At 36.0% G+C, this 22,067-nt stretch overlaps 1 protein-coding gene across 3 annotated transcripts in view; it reads left to right on the top strand.

The window, feature by feature from the left end:
* The first annotated feature begins 5,469 nt into the window (after nucleotides 1-5,469).
* mitfb (melanocyte inducing transcription factor b) overlaps nucleotides 5,470-22,067 on the top strand; it is a 34,867-nt gene continuing 18,269 nt past the window's right edge. For 2 of the 3 annotated variants that reach the window (XM_032580772.1, XM_032580697.1), the window contains exons 1-2: nucleotides 5,470-5,720; nucleotides 17,865-18,105. In XM_032580772.1, coding sequence (XP_032436663.1) covers nucleotides 5,617-5,720; nucleotides 17,865-18,105 — 345 coding nt within the window. In that variant the 5' untranslated portion in view covers nucleotides 5,470-5,616. Of the gene's footprint in view, nucleotides 5,721-12,920; nucleotides 13,151-17,864; nucleotides 18,106-22,067 lie in introns of those variants that run through there. The other variant, XM_032580862.1, reaches the window with a different exon arrangement.

Below are 22,067 nucleotides of genomic sequence, written 5' to 3'. Positions count from 1 at the left end.
AAAAAAACCCATAAAAAACTTAGCTGCTGCTTTTCAGTGGCTGAATGCAGAGACTCTATGCTGAACACACAAAAGAGGAAAAGCTGCTTGGTGCCTTTTATTGTATTATAAAGCCAGATGCACTGCAGTTTTACCACTTTACACACCAGTTAAAATCCCTGACTTGATAAGAGCTCAGTGCTGCTGAACCTGATCACTGGTGTGTGTTTCACCTGTGAGATATATTCCTGTCCAGGAGTGACGACAGTGCTGAAATATTTATTGATCCCAACAGGCTTGCTCAGCTGGTAGTTTTTACAAAAGAGAAAGATACCACAATCTTAGAAAAGTTTGAAAAATAAATGTATTTCTCCTTCTTTATTATATGTTAAGATGATTTTACAGTTTGCTTAGTAAAAACAGACCAATCAAGAGCTGCATATAGACAAAGCTGTGGAGTGTCAGCAGTGGCAGGCTTGCCCTATTTGCCCCCCCCCCCCCCCCCCCCCCCCCCCCCCACAACACTCTTGGATTTCTGACATTATTCATAAATGAGTATCTCATTAAGATCCCCCAAAACCATCTGTTCAATGAGTCCTTACAGAAAAAAAGATCACATAAACAAAAGAGGAGGTTTCCTCATTACTGCTATCACATTCATTAGGAATTTAATGATTTCTTTACTGAAAAACAGTATTTTGAATTATACTGCCTGGTGTACCTCAAAAACACAAAGAAAGCTTCCTAAATATTCTTCTTTGCATGTTATGATTTGAATTGAATTGTGAAAAAGTTGAAAATTTTACAGTTTACCCAAGTGCATAAAAAAGCAAACCAAGAAGAAGATTACAACCAGAAGGCATGCAGATGTAACATAAATTTTTATTACAGAAATCTAATCTTTATCTTTGCGGAGCAAGACAAAAACGAAAGCCCTCAGCTAAACACAGCAGCAGCAAAGAGTGATATGGAGATAACATGCTCACACCTCTATGGCATGGGGTTAACAAGGTAACTTGAGATGTGCATTTGCATTTGTTTCAAGCTCAGTCCGGTGTTTATGCAGCTACCGTCTCATTGTAAACAGCCAGATCCTGGTGCCAAATGCCTTATCTAAAATCTATATCAACAGAACTATGCTAAATGGAGTTGGAATGAATTTCATCTGTGTCACATTTTGGTTACTAACATATATTATGGCCAAGAGTATTTCTGATCTAAACATCTCTTTATCTACAAAATGGCTGAAATGACATGATTGTGTATTTTATGCTTCAACAATGCAGGACAACACAATGTCATAAAGCAACAACAATTGCTTTACTGCCCTTACCTCAGCATGTGAGATGCTTGAAACTCAAAGTGAAACTGAAATGTAATTTCCCAGATGCTCAGATGTTCCTACAGGACATATCCTGTACTTATATGGAAAAAAAAACTTCACTCTTTTCATGCTTTGATGCACTTTTTTATGCACTGGCATACAAGCTAAGAAACAGCATGGTAGCAATTTTAACTTTAAATCTTTTAAATAAGTTTCAAAATGCATTCACACATTTTCATCTTTTCATATTTTCAAAAGACTATTCTTAAAAGTGGCTTCTTGGTGGTGAATTGTGTTAGATGTTGGATTTATACTTTGTTTTACTTTACACAAATGTGACATATATGTACTATTGTTCTGGAGAACTAAAATAAACATAGCGGTAGTTTCTGGATTCTATTTGGAGACCAGTGCCAGAGAAATATGCTGCTGTAAATAACTGTAGTCCTCTGATCACTGGTTGGCGTCCATGCAAAAGTTATAGCCAATTGTTTGTGCACAGAGCAAAACCATTTCTCTTTTCATATCATCCTATATCATCACTGTTAGCTGACTCTGTTTGCTCTGGCTGTCAGAGCCTACAATAGTTATCTGTGCACAGTTGTGTAAACAATATTGTGGTTGGCTCTGCAATTATGCTCCTGTTTCCAGCTATGTTGAGGTCAGTGTAGTGGTGCACATTATTAGTGTGCTGCTAGTGAGTATGTTGTTTTGAACCAGATTACTAAAATATTACTGTTATATTTTAGTAAATGAAAGCAGTTAAATGTATTATTTTACATCAGAATAAAAGTAGTGTCTTGTATTTATTTACTTAATTAATTGCTGTGCATATTAGGACAAAAATGTAAAAGAAAGAATTGGATTGTCAGGGGCAAAAGTCTACTTTCATTTTCGATAAAATTTTTGTGTTACTGTCCTTGTGTCATTTTAACAATTGAATAAAACAGGATGGAATAGTCCTTTATTTGACTTTTTTTTTTTATAGATTCATCATTAGCCAATAAACTAATAATAATTTGACTTCATATGGCAATCATTTTTGATTTCAAATTGATTGTCAAAGGATGTGTAAAAAGCCTTATAATGAATTAATCTCTCGTTGCAGCAATATAATCTCACTAAAACATTTAGAAGAGTTTAACATTTAATTTGGGAACATTTACTCAGAGAGTCAAACCATCTAAAGCTGTATTGCTAGTAATATTGGTAACACAACTTCTTGCATTGCAAATAACATCAATAAAGGAAAAGCAAGTGAAGGTTTTTCATCATTTATATTTAACTTGGTTGATCAGAGTTTCCAGGAACTTTAGCCCCGTGAATCTTCCCACCATGTACAGTGAAGAAAGTTCTCTTCCCCTCTGTCAGAGAAGAGACACATCTGGAGGTCGCCAATATGTGGAAAAAGTTATTGATGCTAATGTTTAAATATTGTTGAGGGTTTATGATGCTGTTGGTTAATGTTCTTAACGAGGCCCTCAGAACCTTCTTGGAGTGCATGGCATCATCATCTCTAGAAGATTTTCAAATGATGCAAGGAAACTAAAAATGGATAATCACCGTGTCTGTCAACAGCCTGATAATCCAGGATGTATGGCCAAACAAACACAGGAATAGTTCAACACACACAAAGCCTACCTTCTTCAATGGCTGTCTCAATATTCCATATGAAAATCCATATGGTGAGTGCAGGAGAAGAGTTCATATAACCATAATTTTTGTGGTTATTAGTAAAATAAGGGCAATACTTTGCATTCATTGTATCAAACTGTGCATCAAAGACAGAATAAAATGCAGATGTATGAAATATTTACATACTACACCCACTTGAGAAATCACAAAGGGCATTGTATTCTGCACACTCTGTGGGTCTCACACAGTTGGGGGCTCTGGGTAATCAGTACATCCATTCACTCAGCTACAACATCTAGAATAATGCATGTGTCTGGTCTATTGTGTGTGCGCCTTGTCATTTTTAACTGAACGCAAAACCCTTCAGCATATGCTTCTTATGCCCTGACTGTGAGCTTTCTTTCTTCTGTGTCCAAGTAATCAGGTTGCTCAGATAAAGAATTTTGATCCTGTTACGATCCCTGTGTCTAAGTTCAGTTTCAATCTTGTCAATTCAGGATTTATTTTTAGTTTGCAAAAGGCTTTGCTTGCTAAATAGGAGCCCAGTTCCACTGTAGCACTATTATTAAAAAGTTAGCTTTAAACCAGTTCAACAGGATGAGGAGAATGCAAATATTAAACTTCCACCAAATTTCCATTTTGTGAGTATAGGCCAAAAAAAAAGGATTTTTTAGAACTATACTGCCCCTCAGTGGAAGATAAGAGTTCAAATGAGCAGACTAATAACTAATGTAGTGAACTGTGTGTGACTGTGGAGAGGACTCAAAGTCATTTAAGTTAGTTTGGACCTCCAGAGGTTCCTGCTCATGCTGGGTTAAATACCTGCATGATTTCAGAAAACAAATTCATTCGTGTCATGTAAGGAAGATCTTTTTGAACTGTTTTAGTGTTTTAACATAAAAATGAATGTCCTTGTAGGTGCTTAAAAATTTACAGTATGTCTATAGGTTATCCTTTATCTTGCTATGCTAAATCAGTGAGGGAAAGTTTTCAATTACGTTAAAAAGTACAATTTATTATAATTGATAAGCTGAGTCATAATTTCGAAGTGGTTTAAAATATAAATCTATCCAGTTAAGATGTTTGACCCCTTGGCCATTATATTATTATTGATCCAGTATTGATTTTATTATCTAATGCAATCATTCTAATTGTGCTTTCCAGCATGTTGCAATTTGTGGCTGCCTTTTTCAAATATTTGATATCCATATGTCCCCCCTGACAGAAATTAAAATGTATTTCTAAATATCATACCATATGTAAACAGATAACACAAAAACTTGCATTTGTGTGTCACCATACAACCACGGTCAGGATTAGTGTCGATGATATCAAAGGAAAATAGATAGAAGTCAAAATCAGACATCAGGATTCCAAGATTTAATACCCAGAACAATCTTTATATGTTCATACTAAATATCCATGATTCAGTTCTTCCCAGTAAAAGTTGACATTTTTATAAGCCATTCTCATAATTACCATGTCAGCTATCTCAAAGCATGTATTATTATGTTCTTTCTACCTATGCTGAGGCTTGTTGAGATTAAATTCTTATTTGAAGAAATTCCTAATTTAGATATAATGAGATATTAATTAGAGATAGTTTAGCTTTTGATTAAATATCAAAAAGACTTGCCATTCTTACCACAATTACTTATTACTAAAGCAAACTGGTCAGAACTTCCTCCATTTTAAGGATGGAAAGAATAAAGTAAAATTGTTTAGTCCCAAAACCGTAAACATAGAGCTCAAGTACAAACCAAAGAGCAGGTTATTAGGCGGTCATAATTTTACCATCCAATAAGTCATTTAGTGAATCAGTCTATATTTTCCACAACCTTGATCTTACTTGGTAGGCCCAAAAAATGTGTAATTTGACAAATAAAGGTCTGAGTAAACAATTATCATATATGGGGTTCCTAAAGGCTGCCTTCTACCTCAAATGATGAGTACTACATGTATAAGCCGCCTATGACACACAATTTATAATATCTGTGTAACCATATAACCGCACTCCATTACAGTCACTAAGTGAGTGAAAACCTGGTAATAAAGAAAAGATGAAAGTCCTTGTATTTGGTTCAGAATTGCACACTCCTCTACTTTGGAGTCAACTTCCTTAAAACCTGAGAAGTTCAGAAACATTTGGGTCCTTTAAAACATAACTAATATACTTATTGAGTATTTCATCTTCCTAGTAACGGTAATTAGTTTATTTCTTAATTATATATTAGCTATTTTTTTTGCTTTACATTTCTTTCTTTATGTAATGCATGTCATTGCTATTATTTTAGTATTACTCTTTTAATGTATTTCTCGTTTCAATGTGCATTTCTTTACCTCTGTTTCTTTATTTTACTGAAAGGCAATTTAACTTGAGTATAAATTGTACCAATCAGCCTGGGCTTGCGCCTCCGTTGCTGCAGCCAATCAAAACCATGCTGACATTTCAAAGCAGGTGCATTCTGGTACTCGTAGTTCTTAGTCGGCTTGAAGTCAATCAACCGCCCTGCGCTCGCTGCTGTGGCGGACTACAGAGCTCCTGGTCCTGGATAGAGGCGGCTCGTGTTGACGGCTGCTTTACTCCACGAACTACGGTGGTGCAAACATCGTCCGTCTTTTTCCTTGTATTAATTGATTAAGGTTTTAGCGCTTCTCAGAAGTTGACAGTCGCGGCTATGCAGTCTGAATCGGGAATAGTTCCAGACTTCGAGGCTGGAGAGGACCTCCAGGACGAGCCTAAAACCTACTACGAGTTGAAGAGTCAGCCCCTGAAAAACAGGTCAGTTCTGCGCGCTTCTGTGAGAGTGTGGACAGTTATTTACAAGACTGCAGCGGCTTTTGGAGTTGAAGTGATAATTAGGCTGCTGACTTTTCTGAGCGCTGTCCCGAAGGCTGGTTATGATGTTGGTGAGGCTTCTGCAGGGATGTATCCAGAGCTATTCCCACCACTGACCTCTGCAGCTGAACTCAGTCCGCTTGGTTATCCTGCTGGCATGAAGTCAGTTATGCAACATTTGGGTGTTGTCTTGTCAATATCAACTTCAAATATTAGTTCACAGAAGTGCAGACAGGTCCCGGTTTTTTTTTTTTTGTGAGATGCTGTTCAGCCTTGCTCATATGGATGGTTGATACTCTTCAAACAAAATGGGGAGTGGTGTTTTATTATTGAGTCATTTGAAAAACCACTAAGAGTTGCATGATTAGTGTTGCTTCTTCGCACCTTCATATCGTCATGTTAAATCTTCATGATGTTAAATGAGGGCGATATAACCAGAACTTGTCATATAAATTACAAATGTCATAAAAAGTCAATACACGTCAAGAATTATATTTAAAAAGTGTGGTGTATTTCAAGCATCCATTTCTAATTTAATGAAAACTACAAAATCGGGTTTTTTTTGTTTGTTTTTTTAGAAAATGTTGGTATTAAAAAATATATTACTGAACTGTATGTCGTGTACTGTGCAACATTTGCACTCAGTGGTTATTTGGAGTATCTTCTGCATTGCTGTATAAAGTATTCAGACATAAAAGTCCTGAATACTTTTATGTCTTAAGCAACTGGCTCCATTTCAAGTCATGTCTTGCAATTTTCCTTCAAGCTCTTGAATGGTTTTCTTCACTATGTCACAGGACTGCAGCTATCCCTGATGCGTGTGCACCTTTTTCTACGACACGTTTTCCTTCCACTTAACTTTTCATTATTTTGCTTGCACACAGTGTGAAACAACCAACAATGATCTTTTGTGGCTTTCCCTGCTGGTGGAGGTTGTCAGTGAATGTTTGATGTCAAGTCTGCTGTCTTCCAAATGACTGATTATAGATGTGCACCATAATCACAATGTCTAACTGGAAAAAATTAATTTAAAACATTTCCCTCTGTAAACCGCTATATTTGACCAATAGTTTTCATAGCTTGCAACAATCATAACAAATAAATGCTTTATGAATCATTTTAAATGTAATTACTCAGCCCACAGTTTTGGGAATCCCAGATGTAATAGGTGGAGTGATGTAACCTATTTGAGTTAAAGCCAAGTTTTATTTTTAGAGCAGTTTTTCTGGCGCTCTAGGCTGTATGCTGACGGCATTGGCTGCTTTCTAGTGCAAGGCATACAAAGATTTAAAAAAGTTCTGGTTTTAAAACCAGCAAAACTTAACCTCATGCTGTTCCTTCTTTTCAAACTTAAAAAAAATATGCCAGAGAAAATGACTGGCGAGAGTTTTATCTGGCTGTAGAAATATCTGATACTTTTTAGTTGTTTCCAACAAAAACAAATTCAACTGAACGGTAGTCACGTTGAATAAACTATAATATGCCCACCCATAGATTGCTTGGTTGTAAATCTGATAAGTAATATCCTGTGTTATTTTAAAAACAGGAAGGATATTTGTTATGTCTATGTTTTAAGGAGAAAAAAATAAGGTCTGGAATATTTGTCAGTGTATAACTGTGGAATTTGTTTTTCACCCTTTTTAGAGTTTCCTCCAGAAAACTTGCTAAGCCCAGTTGTAGGGATGTTGCTCACTTTACCAATGACAGACCATGTTTTTGTGCTAAAAGTTTTTAAAATTTGACAAATTGTTTTTTTTTTAGTATGACTAGGTAATTATGTGTTATCGGAAGACATTACTGACAACATCTAAACACCAACTATTTAGTCTTAAAGAAGGCAAATACAAAAAATACAATCAAAATATACATTTTGCTTGTCAGTTAAGTCCTAATTGAGTAATGAGCCAGTGGATCTTAAAACAAGATATATAATGCTAGCCACATTTTAAAAGTAAAATATATTTAAATAAATATTATGATGCGCAAGCATATTTTTATGCTTAACTAAATATTCTTGGGGTACAAAATTCAAGTATTGATTGTAATAACTTTTCTTTGTTTAGAAATGTCTACTGCTTGATCCAATATTTTGATTTCCTGGTTGTGATTGGTCTTTTTTTTTATCAAAGCCAATGCAGTATTTGCAAAGAATTCTCTGATTGGATGATAAAGACCTGTTTGTAATTTGATGGTTGTGTGGCTCATTTAGGTGCAAGTGCAGACACACCATCATGCACTGTTGCCATGGGACTGGGGGTGAAGATAAGTCTGACTACCCAACAAGGCTTATCATAACACACTGGGGAAAAGCCTGGTTATCATACTGTGAGAATCTGACCATTCCCCAGCATGGAGCGATAGAAGTGTTGCCAAAAAGACTGTGTTGAGTTGCAATTTTATTTGTGGCATCATTTAAATGAACATGCCAATAAAATAACATTTTGAGCTCATTATTGTCCAACCTTAATTTGAATTTTACAAAAGTGCCTGCTATCTTCTAAATAAAAACACACCATTCTACAGAACAGAGTATTTTCCCAGTTCAGTGTATTAATGTAAGATGTCTCTTCTGATTCAGGTCTGATGTGTGGTAGGATTTTACCTCTCACCCTTTTTCTCCCTTTTTCACTGTGAAAATGATTTCTTATATCCGTCTGCTTGTGTGTAACATTTAAATGGTAATAATGTAATGGATTCCTTGGTTATTTATCCCCAGAGGTTCCATAATTGCCAGAATGTTTGTTTAATACTTTTGAAAATGGCATCTAAATGGAAGCAAGTCGATACAACCCTGATAAGCCTCTGTGACGAATGAAGCAAAAGTCAGAAGATCACCACAGTATGAATTAACTCACTGTTCCTTTTTTTTCTTAAGCAACACTGTCAAAGAATAGAGAAAATTTAAAAAAAAAAGACTGACATGTTGACTTGACTGACAGTGATTTGTTGAATCCTCATGCTGAACAAGCTGTGAAACATTCTGACCTCAGTTATGAAATGTTTGCTAAAGTTAGATAAGAAGGGACCTATGTGAAAATGCGGCTCTTCTCTCTGTGATTTTAATACATAATGAAACACTTATGAGACTTACTGTGACGAATGCATTCATTTATCTCGTGTCTTATGTTCACACAAGCTGTAAACTTGGCCTCATTTATTTTCAACGAATCAAAATCAGACTGAATAGATTTTTGTTTTTATTTCCCTTGCTGCGGATTTGCACTTCAGCTCCTTGTTTTTAACGATAAGAGTGGGAAACATCTTCTCGGATAGTCCCAACCCTTAACCCAGTTCAGCATTTTTCAAACTAATGCCTTCAATTTCTTCATTAGTGAAATGTCATTACACTGTTCCACACACGTGGCTGAGTCTGAGCTGTGTTACTGCAGGCAGGGTTGTAGCATTGGCAAATCCCAGTCGAATTATCTGGATGGCATTGTTTCAGAAATACGTAAAGCTGCCTGAAGCATTGTTTCGAATGAAGGTGTCCCACTTCCTCTTCCCATCACATGAATATGACCCAGCACAATAATAGTCATGATGACTGTGATGTGTTATTGCGCACTCTGGATATTATTAGACTCATCAATGTCTTCTAACAGCTGGCTCAGCCGTTTCTTAAATTAGCGATCTTGAGAGCGACAAAATGTCGTCTCAAATTTCACAGATTTCTTTGTTTTCTTGCTATCTTCAAATCAGTTTGACAGAGTGTGCGTGCTGCCGTACACCATGCATGAGACTTTTTGTGCCTACATATAGATGTGATGAAGGCATTATGCTAGTCTTCTATGCAGTGTAAATAAACTCTGCATGTTTAGCACTTGAGAAGTGTTACATCTACAGTGGATTTTTTTGCACACCAAATCTTACTGAAAATGAAAGTTTAAAAGCTTCACCTCTTCTTTATGTTACATAATTTAGCATGGGACACAGCAATACTGTGCATTCAGACTATCTATGGGCTTGAAAAACTTGCTCAGAAGGGCATTTGCCAAACATACTACAAGCCTGGGCTGCTGTTTTTTTGTAGTCGACATTTTTGGTTCCTTGTAAAAGCATAACCTTCTGTATTTTATTGGGCATTTCTGCAATAGACCAACAAAACGTTGTGCACAATTGTAAAATACAAGGAAAGCTATTTGTGGTTTGCAAAGACTTACAAATTACACATCAAGAGTACAGTGTGCATTTATTGTCAACCCTATATACTGTAGTACCACCAAATATAGATTTATACCCAAGTCTCTCTTAAAAAAGAGATCTAAAACTCAATGGGGTTTTGCCTGATTAAATAAAGGAAAGAAAACAAATACACCAACCATCTACCTTCAAAAACACCTGATTTGTAAATAGAGTCCATGTGCATATTTGATTCTCGATATAAATCTAACTGTTCTATGATAAATTAAAATCTGATCTAGGCTTAAAACAATATCCTAAGCTTCAAACATGTCATGGAGAAATATTTAATCCATTATCTGAAGCAAATAAAATTTTTGAACTCGGCCACAAAACCTTTGTGGATAATGACTCTTAGAGTTAATTCTCGATTTTACAAGGAGGGTATATTTTACACATAGGTCAAGCTTTTTTTATTACTACAATTGCTTAAAAACTGTATTTTGTATTTGCTATCGATGTCTTTGATATTAAAATAATTTGTTTGATCTGAAACATTAAAGCGTGACAACAGTTCTAACAAACAAATTATAAGCAGGGAATTGATTTTTCATACAGTAAAACAATAACCACAAAATTTGTTTATGGTTTCATCGAACATAATAAGCTTTAAAATAGATCACGACTAACCAAAATCTAAATTTCAGTGAGTGGCGAGACTTTGTCGTCACAGAATATGTTGCAAGATGCTTGAATTTTATGAGTACTTCTGTTGGCATCCTATAGCAACAGACGGTAGAGTCACTGGCTGAAAGATGATGTTGGGAGCAGCTTGTTCTCTTGAGGAGGGTGATGATAAGAGGGCAGGCAAGTTTCACTCCTGATCTGAACCAAGAAGCTAAATGACACAGACAGGTGGTGCAACTGGAATAAAAAACTGTCTGAACTACATGTCCTTGTTTACATTCAGAGTTTCAATAATACTGAACTCTGTCTGCCTCTGATGGAGACCAAGGGAACTACAACACTTACAAAAAGCTACTTAGAAAGCTGAACAAATTTGCAGCACAGAGTGCGTCTCTGCACCTAAAAAAAAAATTGCTGCAGCATGATAATGCTATTAGAGCATATAACTAAAGATGATTTCTACCATTTACGTATCTCGCGGGTTCTCTTTCAATGACATGTTTGTTCCCGGCACTGTCAGCATAAGTTTTTAAAAGACAGGAAGAAGATTAGACAAGATATTTGTTTATTGAGAAACTAACTCCATGAATATTTGCGATTTCTTTCTAGCATAATAATTTGAATGCCTACAAGCTGTTATTTCCACTTAGAAACTGCAGCTGAGCAAAAATCCACTGGATAGTTGCTTACTTTGGCTAAGATCCTGATAAACTCATTTCAGTACTCAAATTATTACTTTAAGAGTAACATTTTCTTTGTCATTGTCATGTATTCTTATAATATTTTCACTTTCTACCTTCTGTCTTGTCTAGTCCAAAGCTGTTTTGGACTAGACTTCTTGTGAACCTCTTTTCTGATGTTTTTAATTTTTGTATGCTAATTATCTTATTTATTTCTTGATATTCTGTAACTGCTAGTGGTTGTTGATGGTTTGTTTTTGTAAAACAAAATATACAGTAAATGGTCATACTCCTATGAAGCGTCTGAAAAACTGAAATGTTGTGTTTGTGGATGGAAGTTGCCTCTGTCTCAGAGGAGAGCTGGCACAGGAACCTGGCTGTTACACGCATATAACGTTTGCAGGACTTTATCTAAGGAGTGTGATTTCTTGACAGCTTTCTAATTTGAGATCTCACCAGTTTGTTCTTTCACACTGTTTTCAACATGCATTCTTTTTATAGCAAAATATTTTTATGGTGGTTTAGTCTCACTGCACATAATATTACATGTTTCATAGACAGAAAATAGAAATGAATGAAATGCACCCTGTAAAAAGTCCTGCCGCATTTAGGGAAAAAAAAAAAACTTCATTCTGGAGATATTTGGGCTGATTATAGTGAGCATATTGTGGAGTAGTGTCAGTTAACTTGAAGAGTGCAAAAACCTAATTTTCATCACAAGAAATACCTTGATACCTGCAGTCAGAAATAATAATGTTTTAAGTAAATTATCTAAAAAAGAAAGAGCTACTCAATATATTGGCAATCACAAAAGACGGCTTGAATACAATGTTTGGTGGACAGTTGCGTTCACCCTGTACAGGGAAATAATACATTAAGTCCAGTTTCACTTTCAGGACTTTCACTGTCCTGGATATCAACAACTAATGTAGGTCTGAGTGACAGAGATGCTAAAGTTCATGGAGAGGGACGAGGATATTGTGACGGGTCATAAAGAGAAAAGAGAGAAACATTAGTTGCAGCAGATATATTCATCACATCACATTTTACAACAGTGAGGTTTTCCCTTATGCATTATAAGCCTGGCGGGCCACTTAGCTTTACTTGATCCCAATTTTTAACATTTCTTTAACACAAAAATACTGTGGGGCAACTGGTGGACTTCCCTAGTAACCCTACCTCCAGGCTTAGCTAGTTTTCTGAGGGTAACCCTGAACAGTATTTCATTTTTATGTATTTCTGCATTGCTACTCGAAAGAAATAGTTATTTTATCTGTACCAGAAAGATGTATTGATTTTTATGAACGATGACTACCATGAAATAGTCTAATGCTGATATGTGTAGCTAAGCTGAAGTTGACTCTTTAGATGACCATTTCACAAGCTTTCTGAACAAAGTTTACAAAGTGCATAGTCATACATGTGTTTGAAAGAACTATAAACAGAAATGTTATGACACTTGTGCCATAACACAAGTCAAAGCTTTTCGTTGCTCATGATCTTATGTGTATATATGTAGGTGTACGACTTTAATTTAGGACACCCCGCTCAACACGTGTCAGCACATGTCTCTAAGTGAAACAGTATCTGTGCGGCTTTGTACAGCGTGCTGTTGGACAGCATGTTTCCAGTAGGCTCCGGCCCTTTCCTTCACTCTCCTCTGCTGTGACTCTGGACGGGGCCGGACCTCTGCCTCTGACTCTGTGAGGCGATTGGCGATTCCAGGCCGGGTCCTGGAGCCTCCCCCTGTGACACACTTTCAGTGCGGCCCCACCAGCATGACTTTCACTGCTCTCCAAGGGCGGGTGGTGCACCTTCAGGGAAAAAACAAACAAATATGGAGGCTGCTGGAGTGCAAGTGTACAGACCCTGCTCATTTGACTTTCTGTGAGTACAGATCCTCAGCATCTCTGATATTGTTTTCTTGCTTTAATTTATTACCTTATTGCTATATATCCCTATTGAATACATAAAGTTAGTTTAGTAGGAAATAAGAAGCACTAGAATAGTTCCCCCCTTGTTATTATTATTATGATGATGTTTAAATATGCATTTAATAACTTCTTGTTATAACACATTAAAATTAATGTTTGTGATTTTCATGTTTTGTTCCGTTGAAAACAAGTATTGGGTGAAAACAGACTGATATAACTGGAATTACTGTACTTTATCTACTTTCTCATTGCAAAGTGACTCAATATTTTATATATTATTTCTATACGTCTCTCCTCTTGCCTTCATCAAAGACTCAGGTCTGACTATTTGACTAATGGTAGATATGATGGAGCAGAATAGTGAGCACGCTCATACCAATCATGAGTTGTGGTGGGCAGGGCCCTGTAAGACTGTACAACCATTGTGGGTTTTTTTAGCCCCCTCTTTTGTGAGATACACACAAACATGAGACGAGGTGTGTGTACGCACAAGAATGAAAAGGTTAAAAAAAAAGGGACAAAAAAGCTTTTTATGTGTTTCAGTGGTTCCGCTGGCAAAAAGCCACCAAATAGAGAGAGAAAGAAACACAGAGTAGAATAGAGGTTGTGCTTTGCTGTGTTTAGCTGTATCAGGTCATTCATACAGTGTAATACAACCATTTCATGAATTTAAAGTTTCTGAATTTTGAGATTATTTTTTGTAAAATAATATTGCTTCATGTTGTAAACTTTGTAACATTTAATTTAGATTACCCAGGAAAATGTGGACATTTCCCAACAGCATAGCAGTGACAATAACATGGAGTATGATGCTGTATTCGAGAAGATGGGTTGAGATTGTGCTTCTTATGCACCTCTTATGTCATCCAAAGAGGTGCATTAGACATTTGATTATTGTAAAATTACCAGTACTGCATACATCATTATCATAGTTGGTTCCTTAACAGTCTAGTATCATATAATCCTGAATCCTGTTTTTCTCTTTCTACAAAAAAAAGTACTGGTATACCTTTTGGTTTTCATTTTTGTAAAGAATTTGTGGAGTGCAGTGAAGATGTTTTAAACCATTGAAGTATAACACAATTAAAGCACAGCCCGCATGTCTTAAACATGAGGAATCAGCAGCATCCTGCTTGTATTGTTACATCAGTTTTTATGTCAATTTGTCCTTTAGATTTTTTTTTTATTAACAAAACCATGAGGTGTTCATGTAATGTATTTTTTTAATGTTCTTTGGTGCACAGAAACTCAACACATTTATAAAAACTTATGGATTTTATGTTTAAAATGATAGAACATTTAGAACATAAACAATATATTTTTGCATACACCAGTGCTTCAGATAATTATGTTAAAAAGTTCAGGTAGTTTTGCTAATAGTTCCATGTGCTCACCGGAAAAGAGGACGCAAAGGAAACAAAAGAATTGGGGTATTTAGGAATTTTAACATTCAAAGAGAGAAGCAGATTAAAGACTTAAAGAGAACACAAAGCCTTCATTTGCAGCAGCAGAAATGAAAAGTTTTAACCATAGATCCAAAAAGTTTGTTTGAAATGTCTAGGATGAAAGGAAACAAAGTCACCCAAAGCCAGGCTGATGCCATGTATCAGAGTCAGTACAAAGGAACTTTGGAGAAAAAAGAAATAGCTGTCAGATTGAACGACTCAAACTTCTGCAGAGCTTTAAGACCGAGCTGAAATTCATTCTTTGTTCTGCAATTTAAGATCCTGCTCTTTGACATGAAATTTATTGGTCTTAATTGTTTCTCTCAGATAACTGGTGGACAGGTCAGTCCGTGAGGTATCAGACCGTGAGACTATATGTGATGCTGGGAGAGAATTATAGCATGTTGACGGCTCAACACCCAGTGAATATGCTGCAGACCGAGGCAGTGTTTGACCGCACTGGCTAATTAGTGCGATTACTGCACAGCTGGATTGGCCAGACGTTTTACGGTGTTGTATCAAAAGGATCACTCACTCGATGAAGGCTTCGTCCCGACAACTTCTGCTTCAGCAGATTCTCTCTATTTTAGGACCACTGGTCTTTGCTTTGTCTGGGGAGTAGCTGTCTAAATTTAAGAGGATGGGAAAACTGAAGCAGTCTGTGGCTTGGAGTTCCTCTTTGGGTGATGTTAAAATCTGAAAAATCTACCTTGGACTAGAGTAGTTCATTGTTCTCAATAACAACTCATGCTTTCTGAAACCAGATCTGTAAGGATGTTTTAAAGGGAGTATTTAAGGAAATAATTTGGTGTATGTGAAGTGAGATTTGTTAGAAAGTTTTATTTAGCTGTTTTTGACTTGTAGTAGATCACTATCCAGCCATCTTAATTTATAATAATCCCAGATTAGTCAGACATACATCCTGAAACTAACAACTTCACTGATTGGACCAAAAACACAACCATCTTAAAGCAAATGCAATGTTGAATTCAAATTTATTATATTTTGCTGTTGCATAGAAATGTTTTCAGACTTGCCTCTTCAATTTCCCATCAATAGTTGTGTCAATACATCTAGTTCACAAGAGGAGATTTTACTAAACTACAAATGCTATTTTTTATTTTGCAAATAGAGGAAAGGTATGATGAATTACAAACTGTTTCTATGTAATCTGCAGTTAGTGTAGAATAATTGAGTCTACATTTGACTAATCTATAAATTGTTTTTTGTATGTTTCTAAGATGGACTTAAAGGCTATAAAACATTGATCGGGCTCCTTATTCTGGTTTTCACAAATAAAATACAGTTTCCATCCATTTTCAACTGTGTTTAAAGACTCCCTGTTCTAGGTAAAATTATTAGATTCAAGTTTGATCTTTTTAAACAGAGATTTGTTGACTGCAGGCCATATTTCTTAGAAACTCTTAAAAAGCCCTTTGTCATCTGTTCTGAACAGATATACACAAAATGCCAGAGGATATGCTGCTCATTAAAATGTCATTTTTTTTTATTTTTTCTTCTGATTTTAGATCATTAAAACCTTTTATATAGTTCAGTGCTTATTTAACACGCTGAACAAAAATAGTATTTGTACATTGGCTCCAGTCAGACTACCATAACACACAACTGAGCAGTGTTGGTTAATTTACATGTACATAATGGGGGAAAAAATTGTTTCCATTTGAAATTTAAACATCTATATTTCCAATGTTATTATTAGACTGGTCAACCTTTAAATGACAAAACATTGCCAGATATTAAATAATTGGATTTAAGACCTGGAAGATTAGGAAGAACATTTTGAACAGCCATGGTGAAGAGGTGCTTACATTATTTCCACTAATTATTTGGTTACTAATGATGTAAGTTTTCATCCAAGTACATCTTCCAATGAAGCCTGGAAAAGGTTTTGCTAACGGACAAGATGAAAACATGTAAATCTTGTAAGATCAACACTACTTCTTACTTATATTACTACAGCCATGTTCACATTCAGTATCTTCTTAATTTTTTAAGAAGAGGAGGAGATATGTCATGAAATATAGGCAGATAATGCTGTACAATATTAGAAAATTTAATAATGGAGATATTGGTAAATTTAACAATGTTGATATCAGGTATGAAAGGCCTATGACCTCCTCTCGTGGCAGCAGATTATAAGATAAGATAAGATAAATCTTTATTGTCATTGTCACAAGAACAACGAAATTTAAAAAGTGCCATCAGTCAGTGCATATGCTTAAAAACTAAAAATAACTGTCTCACAATTCACACACAATGTAAGAATTAACAAATAACTGGTAAAAAAAAAAATAAAAAAAAATAAACTAATAAATAAGAACAGCCAAATTCTCACATACATCATTCATGATGATTAATGGTTGTTTTTGATTGCATTTAGTTTTGTTATTGCTATCGGGTAAAAACTGCCACGAGACTCTGTCCAACTAACTAATTGTTACATTAGTAATTTAGCTATTGTTAGCTAATATATTATCTAACAATAGCTAATATATTAGCTAACAATAATTGTCCTCTAAGCAGTCCTTTGCTATGTGAATATTGCATCCACTAATATTGCATATGATTGTGATATATTGTGCAACACTATAGACAATACCCCAAACAGGTTCAGAAGATAGAGGAAGTTCTTCAGAGTCCAACCTGCACTGGAACAGGCTGAGAAGGGTCTCAGGTTTTGACTCTGCCACTCCACAGATGGTGTCCTGACCCTCAATGTAATATTGAATGCTAGAACAACACCATTAGCCTACCATAGCCAGACCCTTCATCATCTCATGACAAAATGTGTCCACTGCTTTGGCCCTGCAATCTGAAAAGTTTTTAATGACCTCAGTGATCTCTGCAATGGTCTCTTGAAGTATTTGAATAAATTCAGTAATTTCAGAAGTGACTGTTGTCTATTCGTTTGACATATTCTCGACAGTAACCCTAAGAGAAGATTACTGTTTCTCAGATTATCTAGTTATTGATTTATTGGTTACTGGTTTCAACTCTATAAGTAAGATTTATTTTTATCCCTGGTCCTTCAGATGTTCTTTCTGCTTGACCTCTTCTTCCTCATATGGCCTCAGTATGCCCTTTCTTTAATACTACTCTCCATCTTTTTGCCTCTCCTCATCTCACCTTTGTAATCAGGCTCTCGTTTCCCTCTCTGATTGCTCATCTGACATCTTTCCTTTACCCACTCTCCCTTTGCAGCAGCCCGTCGGACCAGCATGGCGCCTCCAAGCCCCCGCTGAGCTCCTCGGCCATGACATCACGCATCCTGCTGCGGCAACAGCTAATGCGGGAGCAGCTCCAGGAGCAGGAGCGGCGGGAGCAGCAGAGACAACAGTCCTCCCACTACCCACAAACTACAGCGACCCAGACCCCCGCTATCAATGTCAGTGTCCCTGTCAGTGTACCAGCTGGAGCACAGGTGCCAATGGAGGTGCTTAAGGTAAGCAGCCATGGCTGCAGGGGAGGAGATGGAGTGTGGCGGCATGTTTAATTAGCAGGCTTGGTTCTGTATAAAGTTTCCACTTCTGGAAGTTGTATGCGTCACTGCCCCAGTCTGAAGGGTCCAGCTGTATTAATAGATGTTGGTGACTCGAGCGTAGACAGTCAGACAGTTGTGGTTTTACTACAACCGACTGAAAAAATAAAAAAACGAGGAAAAAAAAGAATGAGCAGGAGTGAGTGAAGTGTGTTAAAATGCGTATATGGGGATTATCTTTCCTGAGAGAATTCCTCTTTAATGCACGCTGTGCTTCCAGCCATTTGGATTTAGCCATCTTTAATCCTATTTGCTCAGCTACGTTCACATCTTTTCGTAGCTTTGATTCCCTGGCAGTCTAAAGGGACAGAAGGTTGTTCAGGTTTTCTGTCTGAGTAGCGAGGGTTGGTTTTTGCTTAAACATTTTAACCAAGACTTTCGGTAAGTTTTATTCTTTATCTAATTTTCTCAGATGGGTGTTTTTTTAAACATACTTCAAAAATGTGTTGCGTAAATGTAAGCACAACCAAAGATCTCAGTGTAGTTTATACTTTTTGATCCCTTATACATTTTACAATTCTACTTTTTCTTGCTATTCTGTGTTTTATTTTTTTCGTGATATGAAAAACTTGTGTGTGACGGTATTTTTGGAATGTTTTGGACACAAACTTAAGCTCTAACTCGTTTTTAGTAAGTGTGCTGTTTTGGAAAATGCTTTCTTCCACGTCTTTATGAAAGCACTAGGTTTTACATTAGCTACTTTTAGTTTACATTTTCTTTTTGTTTTAGGTGTTTCATCTATTCAAGAAAACCATTAAGCTTTGAATATATATTCAAAAAGCCTTATAGTAAATGTTTGCAGTAGCATAACCTCACATGAAATTTTTTCTTCTTTTCTTTGAAAAATACTTTAGAGGCTTGTTTTTACCTTTCTTAGCAGACTTCTCCAATATATTTTTTAAGGGATTTTTGTTTTTCATGTGTTGTCCAATTCAAAAGTTGGGATAATTCCAATTTTGCAACTAGAACCAAGGTGTGCTGAATAAACTACATACATATTTATTAACGTGGCTTCAAATGATTTTAACTACCATACAATAATTTCACACAAAAATTCAGCTGCAGCTCTCTAACAATAAGCCTTAACCTTCCTCCTCACTGTGCATGTTATTGCCTTAACTGTGGATATGGTAAAGTTAAGGCGAGTCATTATCTCCTGGTAGCCATTTTCTGTTTTCTTGCTTTTTCCAATTTGAAAAGTTGCTAATTGATCTGTTTGTTATGCCACACTTAAACCCCGATGTAGCAAGAAGTCACAGATTTATTTATTGGGAGTGTTAGCAGTGACACCAGTTGAGTTACCCATGAGTCTGTAAAACACTGTTACTTTTTTTTCACTGATTTTCTTTTTAAATACATGTACTAAGTTAAAGGCTGAATTAATGGAATTTCTTGAGTTAAAACCATGTTGCAAATCATCTGTTGCAATAAGGTGTCCACTTCCAATTTATGGTGACAGACTTTACTTATCTAGCCCTCTACTGGAAAATAAAAAAAGATGTTTAATGTTTAATTTTTGTGGTCTAAAATGTCCTTCAAAGCATAGAAACAAAATGTTAGTTGCTGAGAAATGCTGCAACAACTGAAAAAAAATTGTGGTTTTGTGCTTGGGCACATTTTCAGCACCTTTAGTGTGCGTGGCATGGGTCATCACAGGACACAAATTCAGTCCATTGAAATCATTACCTTCTTCATGTAGCATAAACATGACCTATTCACCATAATCTGAAGCTCTTTGAGAGATTTAGGACGCCCCCACCCTGAACCCTCACCTTGTGTATAATACATACAATTTGAGTAATGTCTCTGTTTGCCAGAGCTTACAGACATTCTTCTTTGACTGTGGTCTTCAAAATGAAAAGGCCGTTCAAGCTTGGCGCTGTTGAGCTGGGTTAACCTGCTCCCGTCTGTAGGTAGATTAGTGGAGTCCACACAGAGCTCAGGGGTACCAGGCAGAGCTGCTGAACCTCAGAAAGTGCAAACATTAAGCTCAGATGAGTTTATCTAAAGACTGATTGGACCCTTAATTAACCAACTGACCTCTGACCTCTTGGGGGAATAAGTATGGGATCAGTTTAGGGATCAAGACAAAGGCGAGCACAGACTTACCACACACTGAACGCTAATTCAGTGAAGAATGCTTGTAATTAGCGTCCACTGCCTTAATTCCTCAGCATATGTAAGAGAAAAAAACACACTGCTTTGAAATTTGCGCAGGCTAACTTCCTAAAAGGGTTAAAAGTTATGTGTTTATTTTTAAGGGATTTATGCCACCGTGAAAAGAACAATGTACTCTTCTTCTCCACTCAATGCTTTTGGTTCGCACAATTATTGATTCATAACAAGCATAGTTCATAACTAGTGACACACTGATCAGAATATTTTGTGGTCGACTTCCAGTCTTGAGTTTTTGTAAACCTGCTGTTTCTGATTTTGGCTAATAAATATAAATATTTTTAATTGTTTTAGCATATATTAGCAATTAGCATGATTAGTGTGGTTAATTTGGCCTAACGGTTTTGGAGATCATAATGAAGTCTTTCATTAGATTTGGGATGGGTATTCTTTTAGTCAACAGTGTTTTTTACTTTGTTACTCTCCTCTGGATGCAGGTCAGTGTAGTCTCTATTTTAGTTGTTGAATTATGAAGGCTGATCTTAACTATGGCAACTGCCTTTTGTGACCTCTTTACTGTTTCATGCTTTGCTGGAGTAATTTTGGTAGACTGGCCACCAGTTTATGTTTTCATCCATGTTTTCTCCATTTCTAGGTAATAGCTTTCACTGTGCCTTACTGCTTCCCCAAAGACTTTAAAATAGATTTGTTACCTGAAATTGTCACTATATTTATGACTAATATTCTATATTCTAAATGATAAATTCTTTAAAGAGTTTAGAAAAAATGCATGCTATCTGGGCATACTGCAAGAAGGCATAAACTCTGAGATTAGACTTGTCAGAGAGGCCCTCAAAGAGGAAGAAAATGTATTTGTCAGTATTTGATATCTGTAATTTTTTGTTCCATATATTATTTAAAAGGGGGTTTCCAGCAGCTGTAAAAGCCAAATTATGCCATATTGGACAAGATGAAAAAATAATTACATATTTTCTCATGAAGTTTTCTTGTGGATTTACCAGTTAGATGTATAATCTTTATCCAGCTTACTCCAATTAATTGTAAAACCTCATAAACTACTGAAAAGTGCAATAATTTTAAGAATTTTGGATATGGAGTGAGACAGGCTTAAGAGTGTCAATAAAACATTGCATACATACTTAATTTGAATTCATGATTGCCAGTTGTTATGCCAGTAATTTTGTTATCTGGTTGAACGATACATGCTAAATGTTCAAACGCTAAAATAAACAATATTGGAAAGTACAGTGAGAATGCTGAAAAGGGGCAGATGTAATATTATTACTTTATTCCATTGCTTGGATTTTGATATTTGGTTTTTGTCCATTGTAAACAATTGGAAGTAAGATTAAAATACAGAACAAACATGTACTGTCTACATGGTGAAAGCTTTCATCCAGTAACACTATCACCACTGTGGGAGAAAGCTTGTCTTGTGCATTATTTGAAAAGAAACAAAAACTTAAAATACTTGATATACAGCCCACATTTATTCCAAGTAATTTTATGATAGCTTTCTCACCATGAGATCAACTAAGTATAATCCCCAACATCATCATCTAGTATGAGCTATGCTAACTTTAAGAGTATTTATCACAAAAGGCACAGTTTCAATCAGCCTGGAGTGTTAATTTGCAATGCTTGTGCATATTAAGCTCACAGTATGTCAGAATGAGAGGCCGACATGACATGACAACAAGTTAATGTTGCCATTCACATTAACTTCACAG

The sequence above is a fragment of the Xiphophorus hellerii genome, chromosome 1 (assembly GCF_003331165.1).
Source record: "Xiphophorus hellerii strain 12219 chromosome 1, Xiphophorus_hellerii-4.1, whole genome shotgun sequence".
In the NCBI taxonomy this organism is placed as follows: domain Eukaryota; kingdom Metazoa; phylum Chordata; class Actinopteri; order Cyprinodontiformes; family Poeciliidae; genus Xiphophorus; species Xiphophorus hellerii.
Note: the sequence above shows the minus strand (reverse complement) of the source record. Positions and strands in the feature narration are given on the sequence as shown.